The sequence below is a fragment of the Ictidomys tridecemlineatus genome, chromosome 7 (genome assembly GCF_052094955.1).
Source record: "Ictidomys tridecemlineatus isolate mIctTri1 chromosome 7, mIctTri1.hap1, whole genome shotgun sequence".
NCBI lineage: Eukaryota > Metazoa > Chordata > Mammalia > Rodentia > Sciuridae > Ictidomys > Ictidomys tridecemlineatus.
In genome coordinates this window covers 32,404,450-32,426,257 of record NC_135483.1, presented here as the reverse complement: position 1 = coordinate 32,426,257, position 21,808 = coordinate 32,404,450, and the positions used below count along the sequence as shown (strand labels likewise).

General features: G+C 30.0%; 1 protein-coding gene across 49 annotated transcripts in view; it reads left to right on the top strand.

The window, feature by feature from the left end:
- The window catches only part of Rims2 (regulating synaptic membrane exocytosis 2), a 559,411-nt gene that overhangs the window by 437,514 nt on the left and 100,089 nt on the right, over window positions 1–21,808 (top strand). For 22 of the 49 annotated variants that reach the window (XM_078016803.1, XM_078016809.1, XM_078016806.1 and 19 more), the window contains 2 exons: window positions 9,626–9,798; window positions 10,651–10,902. The exons of 12 other annotated variants lie outside the window; for them this stretch is intronic. In XM_078016803.1, coding sequence (XP_077872929.1) covers window positions 9,626–9,798; window positions 10,651–10,902 — 425 coding nt within the window. The remainder of the gene's footprint in view (window positions 1–9,625; window positions 9,799–10,650; window positions 10,903–21,808) is intronic. 15 more of the 49 variants (XM_005316267.4, XM_005316266.4, XM_078016822.1 and 12 more) reach the window with 1 other exon arrangement.

Below are 21,808 nucleotides of genomic sequence, written 5' to 3'. Positions count from 1 at the left end.
AAATTATTTACCATTAAGGGCTTGTTCCCAGGCAGAACAGAAGGAGATGTTGCTTTTACTATCAAAATGAGATATCACTATTTATATATGTAAGGTTCTAAGAAGAACAAACTTAGAAAACACTTGGATTGAGGCAGAAATTTTAGACAATATAAGTTTGAAATATTACTCAATAATAAAGAGCATAGGAGGGGAGGGGAGGGGGGATAGTAGAGGATAGGAAAGGCAGCAGAATACAACAGACACTAGGATGGCAATATGTAAAGCAATGGAAGTGAAACTGATGTGATTCTGCAAGCTGTATAAGGGGCAATATGGGAGTGTATAACCCACTTGAATCAAAATGTGAAATATGATATATCAAGAACTATGTAATGGAGGGGTAAGACAAGATAATACAAATGGAAGAAATGATTTACAGTAGAAGGGGTAGAGAGAAAAGGGGAGGGGAGGGGAGGGGAGGGGGGATAGTAGAGAATAGGACTGACAGCAGAATACATCAGACACTAGAAAGGCAATATGTCAATCAATGGAAGGGTAACTGATGTGATACAGCAATCTGTGTACGGGGTAAAGTTGGGAGTTCATAACCCGCTTGAATCAAACTGTGAAATATGATGTATTAAGAACTGTGTAAGGTTTTGAATGACCAACAATAAAAAAATAAATAAATAAATAAATAAATAAAAAATAAAGAGCATAAAATCTAATACTAACTAGAGCTGTTGAAAAGAAAAAATAAGTTATTTACCTTAAATGATCACATCTAAATCAATAAATGGCTGTGTTAAAGTTGTATGTGTTAAAGTTGTATGTATGTGTCAAATTTTAAAAATTACTCTTACCAGATATGGGTAAGAAAAAATTATATATAAAATTTGAAAATTATAAATTATAGTAATAATTATTTTTCTTAGTACCAAATATAAACATAATTATAAATGTCAATGTGGGTTAATAGTTTCAAAAATGAAGACATGAATTTCCCAAGTCAGGTTTAGTGGTATCCTGTCCTAAGAAAATAAGCCAATCTGACATCAAAGCACAATGCCCTATATTTTTTAGTGAGACATGAAATTAAAAATATCTTTATAGAGTTTTAATAGTCATTTCAAGTTTTTTAAGTTAATTTATAGCTCAATGATGGTGAAAATTTAGTATCATGATTCAGAGCTTCTTTAGTTTCATAAAGAACTATGTCTAATTATTGTCATGACAAGTATTTATTATGTCTTAAGACCTATGATTACATTTAAAATCCACATTAGGCCTGTGAAAAATATATTATCTACTCCATAGATCTAGACTCAAAGAAGTTGAGAGACTTGCCCAAAATTATATAGCTACTTCTAGGTGTAATAACTGTTACACATCCATATGATATGGTCATTATGATATCTTACTTTTATCATCAATATTCAATGATTACATTATGATTTTCATCAATATTGTTGGTTAAGAAATGTGTCTCATTTTTTCTTTTTCTACTCATGCATAATGAGTATGTATAATAGTGAAACTCATTGTTATGAGGAATATATCTCTATATCATGAGATCAGATAATATTTTTTCTGACACAAATCAAGAAGACTGATATTATAAGTCAGATTTGCATTCTACTATTCATAAAAAAACTGACAAATTATCTGAAAGAATAAGCTATTTTCCTTATTTATATAAGACTTTCAAATAGTAACCCAGAGCTCATACCACTTCTGAAAATGCAAAGCACTCTGTCTTGCTGTTCTGTTGTTAGAGGACATCCCCATTTCAGTGCAATGGCTACTACACTTGTTGGCTCATATTTAAATTCCAGTCAGAAAGAAAAAAGAAGAAAAGGCAAATGGCCATACTAGCTGAGTCAGACCACTGTAATCAAAAAATTACAGCTCTCCTCAGGGCCCAACCCCTATATTCCTGCACAGATTTTAGAGGCCAGACATGTTCTAATGATTACCCTGGCTACAAGGAATCCTGGAAAATGAAGTTTTTTTTGTTTTGCTGTTGTTGGTAGACTAAGAAAATAAATCTGGATTCTTTTAGTAAGGAATGAAAGGGAAGAAAGCATATTCATTAGCATATAAACATTCATTAGTAACCACCACAAATACCTAGGCTTTAAGTAGTCTGTTTGCCACCCGAAAGTCTGAAGTCCTATTCATGATCCCGAATGTTGAGATGATATTTGTTCCCACTAAATGAATAAGCAAAATTGATTGACTGACTAAAATGGAGGACATTGAAGAAGGAGAAATCAAAGATAGTTCACAAATTATCTTTTAGATATCCAGTTAGATTTAAGCTTAATAAATAATACAGGGAATATAAGAAATACAAGAATTGTTTTGGAGTGAAAGAGAATAGATTTGCTCTGGATCATGTTGAACTTGATATACCTGTGGGAGATATTCTGTTAGCAGCTGTAAATATAATGAGTATGCATAATAGTGGAATGATGGAATATAGGCTTGAAGCTTGGGAGAGAGGAAAAGGCAAAAGATAGTATTTATATGGTTAAAATGGAAAAAGAATGGATTAGATAATCCTACAGCAGTATATATAATGAAAAGAAAAGAGGGTTAAAATGGAAAGTGTAATTTTTTATTCTAATGTATGAAATATGATATATCAAGAGCTTTGTAATGTTTTGAAAAACCAATAAAAAAAGAAAAAAAGGGAAAAAAAGAAAATATCATAAAAAAATATGAAAAAAAAGATGAGGGAAACTGAAGCCAGTAAATGAGATTAAGAAGGAATAGTGGGGAGGTAGCAAAGAAATTATCAGTAACATTTATCTCAGAAGCATTTTAAGAAGAGAGAGGAAAAAGAAAACTAAAGACACCTCTGACTGATAAAATAGGAGATTATTATTTTGTTTTTAGAAAATTTTCAGTAATTTTCACTGATTTTGATTACAATTGTAAATTTATTTGTTAAAGGCAAAAGCATGAGCTCTACAGCTCCCTGAGATCTCTAAACCTGGGATTTCAACTGGTCTTTCTGCCTCTGGGTTTTGAAAAATCAGTGGGAGTAATGTCCCTCAAGGACAGGCAAATTACTAATAGACAAGAGTTCCCACAAAATCAATCCTTTGGGAAAGTCATATAAAGACTGACAATAATTCTTCCTCTACAAATTCTCCAGGATATTTTAATTACCTCCATTAATTTCCTTCAGACCAGGAGAAGTGGTTCTTTAGTAAATCTAGACCTATGTGCTAGGGGCTACCTTTTTTTTAAATAATAGTTTTTACCTTAAGCTGTTATCTTAGCTCTTTCATGTTTCAGAGGTTTCCTGATATAAGTAAGTTACAGATATGGTATATCCTTGTTCCTTCTCTTAGTCCTAGGAGTCTTGGTCTTGCAAACAGTTTCTCTGTTTCTAAATTTCACACACAGTGACCATTGGGTAACTTGAAATCAGTGATGATGGGAGGTCCTATACCACAGAAATCAGCAAAATCTGTATTCCCAGAAAGTTCATTGTAATACTTATCAGAACACCACTATCTACACACAACATAGAGAATGAAATTATTAAAGTGAGTAAATTCTATGTAGCTATAACAGTATCTTGTATTCTGACTTGATAATTTGTACTAAAAAAATAGTCCAGTCTATTGCCCAGATAAAAGTCAGCCATTTCATTCATTTTACTCATTAAATAAGCATTGGGTTACTTCTGTGTCCAAGACATTGATTTAGATAATAAGAATTTAAAAATGAATTATCCTTGGGAGCTTATCATCTACTAGAATGGGTAGGGAAGTAGGGATGAATAGATGGACTGATGGATGTATGATAGATAATTTATAACAGCAATAAGAGTTACACATGCTACTACATGATAAAACTAATAAACGCATGGTTAACTAGTTTCAAAACACTCAAAGCAGTGATTAATTTTCCTTAAATGAATTAAGGAAGACTTCATGAGGAGATGCTATCCAAGGGTCTTGGAGGGTAACTAGATTTACTTCATAGAGGAGGTTCTGAGTAGGGGTCATCCCAGCTCATATCCCCTATATCTGACTCCAGCTACCATAGAGGTCACCTCACAAGGTTTGGAAGATTAATTAAAACAATCTACATATATTATTTTAAACATTGCCTTTCGTGGGAGATATACATAAAAATAAATTGTAGCTAGTATTTTACCATACTGACCGAAGATGCCATCATGACTGAAGACCATCAATAGAGAAAATTTAGTGCCTCCATCTGCAATGAAAAATTTAGAATCTTGACTCCTTTCCAGACTCAGCCGTAATATTAGGACTCATTATTCCTGAAACCTTCCCTTTCAACTCTGCTCACCAGGAATCTTTCAAGTTGGGATTTCATTTGCAGAATATTGGTTACAAGGCTAAATCTGAGTCCTCTCTGCCTTCTTTCTCCCAAGTAGAGACTAATATCACACAACAATAGCCTCTTTAGGAGTCATATCTAAACAAAATTATGTCTGCAAAATAATTTCTGTATAATATTCAAGTTAAACACTGTAACAGCTTTGGGTAGGACAGAGAAAAAAGTCATCTGAAAGTAGCTCATCAAAGGGAGAATATTTGTGATTGCTGCATTATCAATAGGCAACACTATCTTTGAATTTTATGGTGCAAAGACACAACGGTATAAATGAGAGAATCTTCTTGCTCACAGGATTATTTAGTTGATTGCAGTGTAGAAGTCCCTCTCCCTCTGTTCTCTCCTTTATACCCCAGAGTGATACCAAGATTCTTGCTCAAAATTTCAGCCTTCCCTTACTCTCTTACAAAGAATATTCTTTAACTTAGTTATTGCCATCTTTCAATTAACTCATTGTTTTTCCTCTCCCTGAATATGATTTGAAGATTCCTCCAAGTATTTTTGATAATGTAAAATTTACTTGCATTCAAAATTGGACTTTTTTTATTGCCTGGTATTTTGCAATGATCAATTCCTTACACTAATGTTTTATGTAATATTTTATGGTGAAAATTTTTAAATTGAAGAAAATCAGTGTCTGAATAAATGTTCATAATCTTATTCCCATCATTTGTCTGATTAATTCACATACAAAAGTCAAACAACCTGAATTGATAAGATGCTGTAGAAAAATTAAACTAGGAAATAGCCTAACCTAAGAACTTCAAATGAGAATATTGGAGGAAATCTTATATTTATTTCAGAAATCCAATTTTTTTCAAGTATATCATCCTAAAATTTTAATAATAACCTTATTTTCATTGCAGAGACACTATTACTACCCACTAATTTTAGATACATAAGAACATTCACTTTTCCAAGCCACTTAGGAACTCCTTAGAGTCTGCAACATCCTGAAGAATAGCCATTTCCTGTAAAATTTTATAGTTCATGACCTGCTTAATAGTAATGTACAAAACATCAAAATGTTGTCGGGAAAGATTCTTCAATCTTGTCCAAGATATTAATGATCTCCAGTTGGAACAGTTTTCAACTGAGATCATGAATCTTCTTTGTTTTTCTTCCACTAAAGAGAAAAATGACCATATCACTCATTGTTCATCTGAAACCTGAGTAATAGTACAGCTAATTATTTAAAGCATTTAAGGTATAGTGCCAAGATAACATCAACCAATTCCTAAATAAATAACTTTATTTATTCACATTCATCCCTGATTACCTTGGTATAATAATAATTTACCTCCTTGTATCTATAGTTATAGTATATAATTTTTGTTTGTCATATTATGGTAAATGCAGAAACACGTTAAACCATTTCAAATGTAAACTCTAGCATTAGGTCATTTTATTAGGTTTTTAGTGGGAGGTTTAAGTTGCATATGTTGAGCTGTAAAAATATGTTCAAAATAGATTGCTTGATAATTTCATTTACACAAGTTTTTATCCATACAAGTTCTTTCTCACATTAGAAATTTCTTATTCTGATTATCACATATCTTTTTTTTTTAGTGGCAGCCTATATTATATTCCAGTGACAAACACTCTTTGTTACTTACAAGTAAACCAAGGTGTGCATTTGGTGCAAACCTTGAGTAGATAGCAGAAAATCATCAAACTAGAGCTTTTAGCTAATTTCTGTTCCTTCTTCATATGAACTGTTCCATTCAATGCCTCTTAATTTAATGACCTTGTGCTTTATGAACTGGAAATAAACATCTGTTATTTGCTAAGCAGACTATTGGTTATTTTGAATATATATATTTAAAGAATCTTAAGGTAGAAGATATCCTTATAGTACTGCTAAGAAGACCAAGCCTCTAAGATTAGATTAAGTTAAATTAAATATTCGACTTTTAGGTTATAGGATAGATACAAAGATGAAGATATTGTCCTTGCCTTCAGAAGAATGTATTCTAATAGAGGGTTTGAAAAATTAAACATGAAATCTATTCACATGCATGTGCACACATACACATACACCTATAACAAGAGGTTATATCTCATGGATTATATAAAAGACATGAAACTAGCATGAGGAATTTTATCTTTCCTTAAATTTTGAATATCTAAAATTTTTGCTCAATAAGCTGGATTATCTGAGAGTTCTCCACCAAAGAAATATGTAATGCATACCCTGCTTGTGTTATTTTAGAAACTAAACAAATTCTTAAGCATTAAACTAGCCTATATGTTGCTATGAATCATAATACCAGTACCAAAAGTTATGATAGACCTAAAAAGATAAAAGCAAAGTCAGAACTTAACTACTGAAATTAAAGAGGCAAGTAAGCAATTAGGATTCAGAAATTAAGACAAAACAGAAAAATCAAATGAGAACCAATCAGAGGAACATTGGATACACAAGCACTAGATGGCTTTGGATATCTGGATAATGTGGAGACAAACTTTAAAAGTGAGGCATGTTTTATGTCAGTCAAGAAGTATTATATATGTTTCCTGATAAAAAGTTATGCTATAGTTGGTATTCCCTATAAAGTGATGGAATATAGAGTAACCTGGCTGAAATGAGGAAGGATATACTAGGATTTAGTAGCAAAGTTGGATTTAATATTTTAAATTTCTTTCTAAGTATATTTCTGAAACAAATTTCTTGGGCATATTTAGAAATGGTGGTATTTTTTTGTAGTTTTAGACAGATTGAAAATACTGTATTTGTTTTAGGGTGCTTTATGTAGTATTTCTTTAGCTAAAGATATCCCTGGAATTGATATAGGTCAGTATTCAGCTACTATTAATCATCATCATCATCATTGTCAACATTTGTCATTTTTAAATACTTATTATGTGTCAGAGATTATGCTATGTGCATGGATTATTATATTTAATCCTTGCAGCAAGCTTAAGAGAAAGGTACTGTTGTTTTGTACATATCTTAACAGATGAAAAAGTGACTCATGGAAGCAATTGAACCAAGAAAATAAGCATAATATTTTTTTCTTGCCTAGGGTTTAGACCAGTGATTCAGTCTCACTAAGAGCATTGGCTCTTATTGACTACATTATTTCCCTTACTGCTTCTTAGAGTTAGAACTTTTTTCAATGATTTTAGAAAAAATAATATTCCCAGGAATAAAAGTTCATGAGAAATACCCAAACTGTGTTTCTGTCCAATTATAAAGTATTTTCAGAGAAAATTTATTTTTATTATAAATAGATATTTGATTATAGATACTGAACTGTCAGTATCTACTGAACAATTTAATAACTATGAAAATTTTCTTAAAACTTTTATTTGTCAACTTGAGATCAAATTTACTTATACCAAATTTGTGAAAAATATATTAATATACAATTTATTACATATTTATTGTGCTACATGAAGGCTAAACTATTTTTAAATGACTATTTGGGCATTTTTAAAATGACTATTTGAAAAAGAATATCATGAACTAAATTTTGTACAAATAAGTTTACTGTGGGTAAATAATTTTTTTAAAATAAACACTATCATTCTGTTTAAACAGATAGTTCCTGAGAAAAGGCAACATTTTAAGGCAACAATTTTTTTAAATAGTTTAATTGTATTTTTATTGATAATTGAGTATCTAACAAAGTAGAAAGATAAAGTAGTTTATGAATGACCAGTTATCATCTAATTAAAATATATATGTTTCTAGATTAATGGATTTGACTACTAAAATATTATGGAGCCTTAGGAATAATCCCTTCATTTTACATTTTAAGAAAAGGATCTTAACAGATTCTTTTAACTAAGGATCTTAAGAGATCCTTATTAACTAAAAGTAAGTAAGTAATTATTGGGAGGTTCTGAGGAAAAAAACATACCATTTTAATCTATTCTAATGTTTAAATTATGGATTATTACCATTCTGTTTATCTTGGCAAAAATGTTTACATCTATCTAATACTTGTAGTGAACTATTATTATTGGATGATTGTTTATTGGGTAAAAATTTTTCAAATCACAGCAAGTGGTTTATATAAGTTAATCATCTTTTCAAGACTTTGTGAAATTTACCAGTATCTATGATTAGAAAATTCTACAAAAGCTGACTAGACAAGGATGTTTCAGTGTTATATTTGAAATACATACAAAGAAAAATCTATTAGCGGATACTTTTACTTAGTAATAGTTAAATTTGGTATTCATTCAGAGAGAGAATTCAGTAGCACCACCATGTAGTAATGATGCAGAAATAACACTGATTTCATTTATTTACATTATTCCAGATATCACACATGTATTTATTCTAATTTTCAAAACAACCATGCAAGGAAGACATTATTATTCTTATTATTTTATAATAAAGCTTTTAAAGGTTAAATAATTTGCTCCAATTTACTCAGCTAGTAAGAGTTTTTCTTAATCCAGGTTATCCAAGCTCCAAGGTTTATCTTTTTAAAATCTTAGCTTGAGGACTTCTGCAAATGCTCTTTTGATGTCAATAATAAAACAAGGTTTTGTTCATTAGTTTTTACATTAATTGTATTTTATGAGAATAGATCCTTAACATAAAACGTTCATGTTGGTTTTCAATTTGCCAGCATATTTGAACACCTGAGAACACCCTTGCACCCTAACTGTGCCAGTTAACTCTCTGATTATTTTAATTCCAGGAAGTTTGAATTTTGTAAATAATAATGACTTTTTCTAATATTTCTAGGATTCATCAAAACTCCATCAACTTTCTAAGGAATTAAACTTTCTCTTTTCTCTTGGCTTTTCTAAAACACTTAGTGGTTTAATAATTAGATTTTATGTTATTTCTAGGTTTTCAGTGAAGCAAAATGGATTAAAGAGAAAAACTGATGCCTACTAGAATTGGTTTTTATGAGTTACAACAACTTTTCATATTTTTTTCAAATTCTTATTCAGAAATTGAAAAGTTGTACCTCGGTCGTAATATTAAGCTAAATGTTTATTTCCCAGATATTACCTAAATGTTCTTCCCTGAGGCCTTTGCTGTTTTGAAGCTATTTCAATGGCCTTCATTGGGGTGTGGTGAAAATGCTCTAATTACTGGCTAAAAACAAGGGTTTCATGTAAATTGAATTTTTCTTTTAGGATAATTACCATTCACTTTGGTTTTATATGCAACTGAGTGGGATATTGCAGTATCCTCTGAGGACAATTAAAGTGCTGAAATAGGAGAAAGGTAATAATTGCTTTGTGTGGTAATACTGACAACTTCTGCGTATTTGTCAATCTGTGTTAACAGTATCGATCAGGATGGGATCCTCATAGAGGGGCAGATAATATTTCCACTAAATCTTCGGACAGTGATGTAAGTGATATATCTGCGGTTTCAAGGACTAGTAGTGCTTCTCGTTTCAGCAGCACAAGCTACATGTCTGTCCAATCAGAACGACCAAGAGGAAACAAGAAAATCAGGTGAGTGAAGGGACATTAGCAGTGAACTCTTCTAAAATGTTTTAGGTCTTTATTTTTTCTTGAGATAAGCATAGAATCTTTTATTTCTTTTAAATGTTAATATTCATCAATACAGCAATAGATACTTCTGTATAGATTACTTTCTATTTCAGGCATCTTTTATAGAAACCAATTTATGGAACTGATAACAATTTTTACGCACTAGATATTAGTTCATTTTTATGGAATATTTTCATTATTTTATGTTTTCAATTTAAAAACTAAATGGTTATTATACCTTGACTAAAACTAAAGCAATGGCTAAAGTGAAGAAATGTATTTTTTTAATGTCCTAAAGAATATGATAAATAACATTTTGGAGGCTTTTTCCCCCTAGCTGAATACATTTCAGTGATTCAGAAAACAAGAATATTAATCTGTTAGAAAGTCGTCTACACATTCCCCTGAAATTTTTATAAATACATGGAAAAATTTCTTGTCTACTCCTGAAAATTTATAAATGTAGTATATAAGTTGTTAAAATTTGATTTTTTCACTTGTCCTGTAGATTTTATGTATAATTGAGCTGAATTCTCTTTTTAAACTCTGTAATGGAGAGACCATAGCCTTTATCTATTCCCATGTAACTTTGTGAAAGGAAAGTATGAGTTAAAGACAATTACAATTAAGCATTGCTTACTCAGTGCTTCTCCAGTGTATGACAACATTTAATAAAGATCTAATTTATATTTATGTTTTTATAGTTTTCATTGCCTTTTAGTTTAATTTTGTGCGTGTTTTTTCTTGACCTTCTTTTCTTTTTTCTTTTCTTGTGTTTATTTGCATGCCTTCCATTTGTGTTGCTTTCGAAAGGCCAAAGGGAATAGAAGAGGGAGGGAAAGAAGGGGATAAGCAAGAAGAGATAGCTCATGAGGAGGAAGTGGTAAAGGAAGAAAGAATTAATGAGAATGGGAAAGGGAAAGAGATTACAAAAACCTGTAATAAGGAGGAAAACAGAGAATCAGGAGACGAGGAAAAAACACAAGATATACCTGAGCAAGGGAGAGAAAAAGAACAGTGGAATAAAGAGGATTTGCAAAGGAGATTGTCACAAGATGATACCAGGTAAAATATGCTTATTTTTCATAGACATTTCTCATTAGTAATGTAGTGTTTTTTACTATTCATCAAAGTTATTTTACTATTTATATTCACTTTGTTATGTTTCATCTATTTACTTTCTAATACAGTAAAATTATTATGTTGGTAAATTTTTATCTAATAGATTGATATGCTAAATACATTTGAGTTTGTATACTCTAGCTCTGAGCCTTATTTAGTTAGTTTTCAATTTCTTTATAACTAACTGAATTAAATTTAAATTTCTCTTTAGGTCTTTTAGCATGAATTACTGTATATCTTCCCCAGTTATAGAGCCCAAAATAAGTGAAACAGAAACTTGTAAACGCTTTACCATTCGAGAAGATTGTTTCAGGGAAAAGAAGGCAAAACCCTTCAAATGAAATTCTGATAGGTTTCTATTCGGAAAGGTCTGAAAAAAATCATTCTACTTTATAAGGAATATTATGTACTGAAAAATCCATCTGGACCCAGTGCCAAAATAACAAATGAAAGCTTTACTTAGTCTCTATTTCCCTTGCCTCTTTTTAGTGCTCTGGTAGGTTCTAGTACAGTCCTGAGGAAGATTACAAAGCAGTGGCAGCATTTTCTTATACTTTGAAAAGAAGGGGTAGTTTCCAAAGTTTATTAGAAGACAAGCATGTTGGATTATGCCCTTCTTGGAATTCAACCACTTAGAGAAAGTGCTGGAGAGGGAACTTTGAACAGGAAGAAAGGCAGGAAGAAAACACTAGCAGTAAGGCATCACAACAACTACATTGTTATTTTCATAACACAGCCACAGAGTACCTGTGAAGCTGTCTCTATGATTTGTACTGCACACTGCTTTATCAACAAAAATATGCACTAAGACGTCATCCTTCTGCTTGAGCAAATGAGATAATTACTTTTATCTGAAACTGAAAAGTGCCAATCATGTACAGTTTTAAGGAACAGTGTTTTCTAACAGTCCATAATTTGATTTTGTGTTATACAAGTCTGCTTGATAAGCACACCCTTTTTATAAGCCAAAATTTTCATTCTTATATCTAAACCTAATATCAATTTGTACTCTTCTCAATGTTAATGAGAAAGACAGTTGTGGCAAACATTTACCCATTTGGTATATAATTTAGAGGTTTAGTCAGTACTTCCCTTTTTATCATAGACATATCTATACTCTATGAAAATTTCTGTATAACAGGTATTAAACATAAAACTGAATCTTAAGTAAGGCATACTTTGTGATTCAAGTCTAAACTAGTAATTTTAAGTCTGTCTTTTTATATATATAATGTTTTTAATTATTTATTTATTCTAATTTGTTATACATGATGGCAGAATGCAATTCATTTCATATTATACCTGTAGAGCACAATTTTTCAAGTCACTGTACACAAAGTATTTTCACACCATTCGTGTCTTCATACATGTACTTAGGGTAATGATTTATAACTCATTCCACCATCATTAATATGATTTTTATATTGGCTTATTTTTCGGATTTGTTGGGCATAGAATCATTTCATCACTAATTCACTTGAGAAAAACTTTCCAAGATTTCTAATAGATGAGTACACACAAGCACATTGATGCTTTTCAGGAGCCAAACAAAATTCAACACTGGCATACTTGGCTTGGTGGGCAGAGGTTTAGAGAAGATTAAAATCTTAAATTTTCAGGTTTTTAATATTTTTTCTTCAGGATAAGAGCATATTGTTTTATAAGGGAAAGGAAAAGATGGTAGTTCCTAGCATGTGATTCACCAAGGCATTGTACTTAAGTAACTTAAGTATACTTCTGGAATTATAAACTGTAGGGAACCAGGCTCTAGGGAACATATGTTCCATAAGATGACAGGAAATATAGACTAAAATTGTTTTTAAGAAAATATTGATCTCATTCACCATTACAGCATAGGACCTTGAAAATTTGTTTTCATTTCTTAGGATAAAACTAAAATTCTTTATTCTAAGGAAAATATATCTGAGTGTTCCTAGTAACATTATGCTTTGGTACTCAAATAATCACAGGTTGTTTAAACACAAAAAGCAACTTATGTACTTATATAACATTACTGGAAATAATCTGATTCTGTAATATGCCATGAATATTTCACTTGGAATCCATGTTTTATAAAGAAAAAAAATCTGATCCCAGAGTATTTACAGCACAATAGTATTATAAACACAATTCATTATAATTGATATTTTCTTTACAGTAATTAGATTTCATTTCATGATTATATTGTTTATAGTAAGATGAATCAAGGTCTAAAATCATATTTGTCATTTAAAATGTTCTAATATATTTTTAAATTTGTTTTCAATTTTATATTTATTTACATTTGCTGATTATGTACCATATGAATGTGGTAAATTGAGAGATAAAGAGAAAAGCATTCATTCATCCAATATTTATTTAGAAAATTTCAGGTACTATATTAATAATTGTAGATACATATGAAATTAAACATTTAAATTTTTTATCCTAGGATGAAATAGTTTTTAGCTATGTGTTCATGGCTGTTTGAGAACAGACCTGTATCCAAAAAGTATCATCAAAATTCCTGAACAAATTCACAAGAATATTTGATGAAATAATTTGGTACATAAAGAAGTGACCTTAAGTAATCTGAAAGAAAGAAAGAAAACCAAATATTGAAAAGTTTAGTTTTGTCAAAACCAATTATGTCTGTCACTTCATGTTCCAAGTAAACTCTATCCTTTTCTTCAAATTGTATTCTGTGCACATAAGACAAAAGAAAAATTTTAAAGATCAAGAAACTCTCATAAACTTTTAGTTCTCAGGCATGTCTATAGATGTTGTGTGTAGACATGCCTGTACATTTCTCTTTTTAAAGAATATACTCTGAGATAGGGAAACTTTTGAAGGAAAAAAATGGCATCTGTTCAAATTTTCATGAAGAACTATTTTTTCAAAAGAGACATAAACCATTTAATTATCTAGGCAAGCAGAATAAATGTTAATTAAATATTCATTCAGAGGCATTGTTGCTAATATACTAGTTCTAGATAAGAATTAAAACTTGGAAATAAATTTAAATGACTATAGATTTGATGTATACGGCATATTTTGCCTATGTTACAGACCTTTAAAGAGAAACAAGTAAGTTGCATGAAAATCACCATGGATTAGGAATCTGAAATACCATATTCTCATGCTGTCATCTGTACCTATTCACTTTATCTTTCTGGGCTTTTTTATCTTGTCAAATGGGAAGGGGATGATTTGTGATTTGCACTCCTTACCATAGCTTAGATGAAGAGAGAACACAGTAAACAGGAAAGTAAGCATTATCTGTTATTCTGATGATTTCACTTTATTGTCATGAACTCGAGATAATTGGTTTTGTGACTAATCACTGGTATAGTAAACAGCTCAACCTAAGTTTTTATCATTTGGAATGTTTCCAAAATTTATGCAGCTGGTATTTAATATTTTGTATATCAAATTTAATTTTTTGATATCTGGAAATTTGTTTCAGTAACTTATTCCAGAAGGCTTGATGCTTTTCTACTATGTATCACCAATGGCTTATGTTCTTTAGTTTTTTCCAAAATCTATCTCCTAGTTAATACTACTGAAAATCTTGGAAGCCCTAATAACTTCTACTCTTTCTTATGATTATACATGATTCTCAACTAGAAGATTTTAAAAATACTTGAACATAACACCTAAAAGTGTGATTCTGAAATTTAGGGTGATGCCCAGAAATTTAAATATTTAAAACAAAAACTCTAGGTAATTATGATACAGGTAGTGTAAAGTTTTTATCCCTCCTCTTTTTGGTTTGCTTATGTTTTCTAATGCATTTTAAGATCAGCTTGCCAATTTATATGGGGTAAAAATGGGAGTTCATAACCCACTTGAATCTAATGTATGAAATGTGATATGTCAAGAGCTTTGTAAGGTTTTGAACAACCAATAAAAAAAATGGCAGCTGATATTTTGGTAGAGATTGTGTTCAATTCTATGAATATGAGGATTATTGCCACATTAAGAATTTGAAGATTTCCAATCTAGAAACATATGATGTTCTGTTTATTTTTTCTTTATATTCTTGCATTAATGGCTTGAAATTTTCAGTGTATACATCTTGACCTCTCTATTAAATTTAATCTAAATATTTTATTTATTTTTGGTTCTATTATAAATGGAATTTTTCTATTAATTTTATTTTAGATTATTCATTATTAGTGAATAGAAATGGTTGATTTTTTATTGACCTTGTATTCTATAACCTTGTCATACTCATTTATTAGCCCTAATGTTATTTTTGTTTTTTTCTTAGGATTTTCTATATAGGACATCATGTCATCTGTGATTAAAGATAGTTTTGCTTCCTTCTTTCCAATCTAAATGTCTTTATTTATTTTTTATTGTCTAATTTTCTTTATTTATATTTTATTGCCTTTATTTTTTATTGTCTAATTGAACTGACTAGGACTTCCACTACAATATTGAGTACAAGTGGTTGATTCTAAGTTCTTAAAACAAACAGCCATTTAGAATGACTTTTGCATGAGCTGTAAAAGCATTATGGAAGATGCTGTCTCCTATGCTAACCACCATTTTAGAATAGTCTATGTAAAAACTTTTTAAAAAAATCTCTTGACTAGTTGATTTATATGCCTTATTGATAAGAAAATAATAGATCTTTAGTCTATCAGGAAGTTCAAGTTTAATGTCAAAAATATGCTGAAATGATTCAATTTCTTTGACTACATTTTATCACTATATTAAATAAAATAGTTAACAGTTTAACTTTTGCCTCCTTTCAATTTTAATGTATTAATAATATAATACAACATTGTGTTTTGGTATACTTATCTTGATATACATATTCATACCAAAGTGGTTACTTCAGTTAGGCAAGTGAATATACCCTTTATTTCACAAAGTTACCTTTCTTTTCCCCTCTCTCTCTCTCTCTCTCTCTCTCTCTCTCTCTCTCTCTGTAAAAGTGTCTAAAATCTACTTTCTTATTTTCCTCCTTTTTGAGGTTTTGTTTTTCTTTCTTTTTTATTACAATTATGAGTTATGTATTTTTCTGTTGAAACTACCTCAAATTGTGTATCCTGCCAAATTTAGTTAGCAGTTTTCACTTTTCTTTTTTAAATTTTTGACCCTATTTCCATTCTCTTAAAACATTTTTCTACTCTGGGCTTTTGTTATTGTACACTCCCCGCATTCTCTATCCATCTCTCTATCTTCTCTGAGTTTTCTATATTCTCATTCCAGGCTGAGATAGTTCAGGATACATCCTAGGTCCTCTTTTCTTCACTCTACATATTTTATCTTGGAAGTGCATTCTGATCCATGGCTATCCATACACACACACACACACACACACACACACACCACACACACACACATACATACACACTCGCTTACCAAGTGTATTTTCAGAGAATTAATACCACATGTGTGTATGTGTGTATACATATATAAATTTCAAATATTTATTCCAGAACTTCCTAATTATCTGTTAGGTATATTCAGTTGGGTTCTGACCATCTTCTTGTCTCTTCTAAGAAATGCCAAACTCAGTATGTAGAATTAGATTCATAATACCCCTCACCCAGTAAAAGCATGGTGCTGATATTCTTACTCCTGCTCAAATCAGAAACCTGGTCAACACTCTTCACTAATTGTTCTCTAGTCATCAAAATTCCTTTCTTCCAATGATATTCTTATTAATTTCAATGCTTAATTAGCTTTGAATTATGTCCATTTCTCCCTGGCAACATTCTACTTCCATAAGCAATTTTCTCTCATGGAGACTGGATTTGTAGGAAATTGTTATCTTTAAAAATAACCCCCACTCCATAATTATTGTGATAATAGCATAAAAATGAGTAGTTGATTTCTCTGAAGTAGTTCATTTGTGAAAATCTAAAGAAAAAGCTGTCTTCACTGACAAATGGTTAAATAAAGTGTGATATGTTCACACAATGAAATATTATTCAACTGTAAAATGATGGAAGTACTAATTCATACTACACTGTGATGAAACTTGCAAATGGTATTCCAAGTGACACAAGAGGTTGTATATAATTTCATTTATATGATATATCCATAATAGGAAAATCCTAGAGACTTCACAAAGTTGATTAATAATTTCTAGGGGTTGACATGAAAGGAGAATGGGAAGTGACTCCTAATGATATAGGGTTCCCTTCAATGGTGATGAAATGTTGTAGAATTAGATCATAGTGATGATTACACAACTTTGTGAATATATAAAACAAAAACTACAAAAACGCTGATTCGTACACTTCAAAGGCTGAATTTTATGATATGTTAAATATTTATTATATTTTTAAATGCCAAAAAGAAATTCTCTGCAAAAAAAAAATCTGAAAAGTTTATAATCTGTATTGCTTCTGCGGTAAATATTGTGAGTATACTTAAAATATAAGCAATATTATGTTTAGGGCTTAGTTTGTCCAGCATATTTTCTTCTCTTCTAAAACTCTTTAAGGTCTCTTTCCCCCAAAATATTTATTCATCTCTTTTTTTTTCTTTGTTTTCATTCTTACATACATTTTTTCATCTTGTGGGCTAATAGAGCTCAGACCTTATTTTCAAGAGAAGATGGCGATTTTCTTTCCTTTTTCTATGGCACCAAATTTATAAGTTATATAAGTTATTAGTAGAGAGTTGGAAAGTTGGATGCCACTGCCTAATTTATTTCTTTGTTTCCTCAAATATGTAATAAGCAAGAGATATTGATAAAAATCATATCTTTTGGCACTAAAGTCCCATTTACCTCCCATTTTACTCTAGAATGCTTTTAGAACACAAATTGAAACAATAAAAAATTGATTCTTTTAGCATTCCATGTGGTGGGAAAACATTCTCAGATGAAAATTTATCATTTCTTTTAGCCTCTAACTATTAAAAATTTTTTTCTGTGTTAATAGCATATTTTTGGGGAAAGCTTTGTTAAAAAATTGGTATGAGGCAAACCAAGCACAATAATTTTAACATCTAAAAGCTACAATGATTAAAACATTATATATTACTTTGTGCAACAATTTTAGAGGTTCTCCACTGTAATCTTTTAAAAATCTCCCTGCTATGTGAATCTGAAAGGATTCCTGGCTTAACTCAACCAGCAAGATAATGTGAAGTACAAATATATAAAAATATAAGTTGAAGCTTGTTGAGTGCTTACCAAGTGTATTAATACCATGAGTTGATGCTTTTAAAAACTGGGTCTTGGGTCAAAGAAGTTTGGGAAGTACTATGCGTACCCTCCTTCTCATCAAGACTAAGTGTACGTGAGCACTCTGAGAAGTCCTACAATAAAGTTGTTTAAACCAGCATTTCCTAAACTTCATAATAAAACTATTTTAATAGTGTAATACTTTCACAATTTTCTGGGTATGTGCTTAGAACTCAATGACATTTTTAATTTTAGCCTCTGTTCTTTCAGTGAAATATTTTTATTCTTGCTGAGCTTAAGCATAGAATTACGATATAAAATTTAGGATTGCTCAGAAGAGATCTTTGCAACTGGAAAAATTATACCAGAGGAATTGATATTGTCTCTAAATAAGAAGATGGGTAGGAATAGAAAAAGAATTACAAAATCAAATAGTAATTAATGGATCCCCCAAAAAAGAAATATATTATCCAAGGAATAAAAGATGAGATTTCTCTCTCACAGACACTCAGAGGAAATCCATAAAAAGAGCTTATTATAATTCAACTATCATGAATATTGAAAATTTTGCTATCTTTTTTATAGTAAATTTAATCACTGTATTGTTTAGGAAGTCACTCAAAAACTGAGCCATAGTGTAAAAAGATGGAGCTGACAACTGACTATTTTCTATGTTTTCTGTACTTCTAACAATGCACTGAATTAGGTCATTAGCTACTGAGATCAAATATCAAGTCTCGAGAACTCTGTTTATGTCATATATGTATGTGTACATATGTGCATGTCCATACACTGCTCTATATAGCACATACTTATTAGTGTATTTTTCCTAATTTCCTTCCTTATAATTTGCTCCTCTGTTTCTCTATTTCTCATTTTCAAGATGTTGAGAGGTTAATTTCACATTTTTATTTAATAAGTATGAGTTCATGATTCCCATATCTAATATTTTAACACATCATTAAACTTCACTATTTCCACTATTTATTAAAATATACCTTCTTCATTAAAATAATTAATTCTACACATTATATGTAAGAAAACAGCAAATCCTCTTATGTTTGACATGTGAAATATTAATCAAGATCTATCAACTTAATGAGTGAATATTAAAAGATATTTATAGACTTGTTAAAATAATATATAGATACTCTGTTATGCTATTATACTTGTATTCATTTATTTTAATCATTAGTATATAATACTCATATCATTTGTATATTATGCTACTATTTAAAACTGATTTTATAAACCATATATGTAAATATATGATATACATTTATATCAAATATGCATATTTTAATATATACATATATATAATTGTATTTTAACAGTAAACTTGGGAGATTGACAGACAACTTTTATTATTTACATTTAAGGTGATGATTCTCCTTATAAGATTCTCACACCACCAAAATGAAAGAAATTTATAATTAAGTTCAACCTATGCAAGTGATTATGAAAAATAAAAAGAACCTGTGTTTAAAGCATGCTTTTTTTCAGGTAACAGAGACATCTAAGAGACATTGAAATTTTCATTTCACTTTTGCAGAGTCTTCATCCATTCTGGGCACTGCTCTATTCACATCATCTAGAATACTGACTAGTATAGTGTTGGTTCTCAACAAATACTATAGAAGAATAAATGAATGAATGCTTATATCAGGCACTTTTTAAAAATGTGTTTTTGCTTTAAAACAGCTGAACTCAGACAATGAATGAGAAAATTACTCTAAAAATCAATATTTTAAATACCAAATATTTAGAGCAAATATAGTGCATTTATTAATCCTTTAACTACTATGAAATAGTATAATCATATTATCTCTGCTTAATTGCAACTTTTAATTAAATATTCACTCTGAAAATCTCACCATAATGTTTCTCCTTTATAGTTAATTGTATATATAAAGTCACAGACCACTTTTGGAAGGAACTTTAGAAATTATCTGATACTCTAATGTAGGAATCCTCCTGTATAATTTGTTCTCAAACCAGGTTTATAAACAAATCACTAGGGGAGCTTCCTTGAAACACAAATTCTCTGGTCTTGACATGAGAATTCTATTATAATATATCTAAATGTGTAAACAGTAACCCTATATAGTACCACAGATAGTTGATCATCCACTCTTCATGAACAGTTCAGAGTTCTCAATCTTATCAGGTAGTCCATATTCTTGGACATTTGTGATTATTAGACTTTCCCAAATTGAATCAAATCCTACTTGTCTGTAACTTAAAAACAAAACCTAAAAGGTTTACTTTATTAATGTGGAATATTATTATAAATGTATTTATTTTATAGTTATTCTTTAATTGAGCATATATCTTATGCATTTCTTTATATTTATGATGTATTTCACAATTTTAAAAATATGAAAAAGAATTGAAGGGAGAATTGTGTTAAAAAGATTATTGTCTTAGAATTAGACTGTTTTATTTTAACCAACTGATTACATGTATAAAATAACTAATGGGTTTATATATGCACACACATATACACATACATATTCATATATAAACATACACACACTTAGACATATATAACATAGTTCTGCTTTTATTGGTATAATTCCTCAAATTTTTATCTTCCAATTCTAGACTTCTGATCCCAAACTCTGTGTGTGTGTGTGTGTGTGTGTGTGTGTGTGTGTGTTTCATTAGAACAGATCACTCCCACTATCAAGTTTTATTTAGGCTGCAGCAATCTATTTAGGCAATTCAGTCATTTTTTTTCCTTATTCCAAACTTTTCTGCCTTTGCAACACAATATAAGATAAAGTAATATAATAGTAGCATAAGGCAGATAAAACAAACCACAAATAAATCATGAGGATATTTTCTGTAATATGGCTCAAATTATTAAATTGAATCAATCTAGATTATTAGAGACCTGAATTTGACTCTGAAAATAAATTATCATGATAATTAGAATTCCTAGTTTGTTTCAATTTATTTGTATTAGAAATTAACTTTCATGGTCTCCAGATATATTTAAAATATTCCTACTGTTATGTTTAAATTTTTATTTACCTTTAAGACAAAACAACATCTAGGCAAATTCTCTTAGTACTTTCAATGTATTTGTATGTTAAGGATTCTTCCTGTTTAATTTACATTATTTTTTCATTTGGGATTTTTATACAATTACATTATTCATTTTATGTTGAAAATTTGCTTTATCTCTTTCATACAATTTTAAGATAGTCTAAGTTTGTAATGATTATAGGAAGAAATGAAAAAGAAGATGAAAGATGAAGGACAATTTATTTTACAAGGTATTTTATAATAAGAAATATATAAATTGTGCTATGAAACATTTGATTAGTCTTTCCATTGTATGAAATAGTTAACCATTAACAGTATTTAACCCCTTTGAAATTTGTTCATTCATATTAATAAATATTAATAGCTAATATTCCTATTAGCATAAGTAAAACTCTAGAAACCAAATTATTCTTTTGAAAAATATGGCAACTCCTTTTTCTTTACTGATGGATTAGCTAACCATAGTTTAATAAGCATAATTGCATCAAAGAATGACATTAAAATCTCAATACACATACAATGCTTGTTTTGTTCAAGGTTTTTCTTTTTTTGAGGGGGATACCAGGGATTAAACTCAGGGGCACTTCATCAGTGAGCTCCTTCCTCTATTTTGTGTGTGTGTGTGTGTGTGTGTGTGTGTATTTTATTGAGAGACAGGGGTCTCAT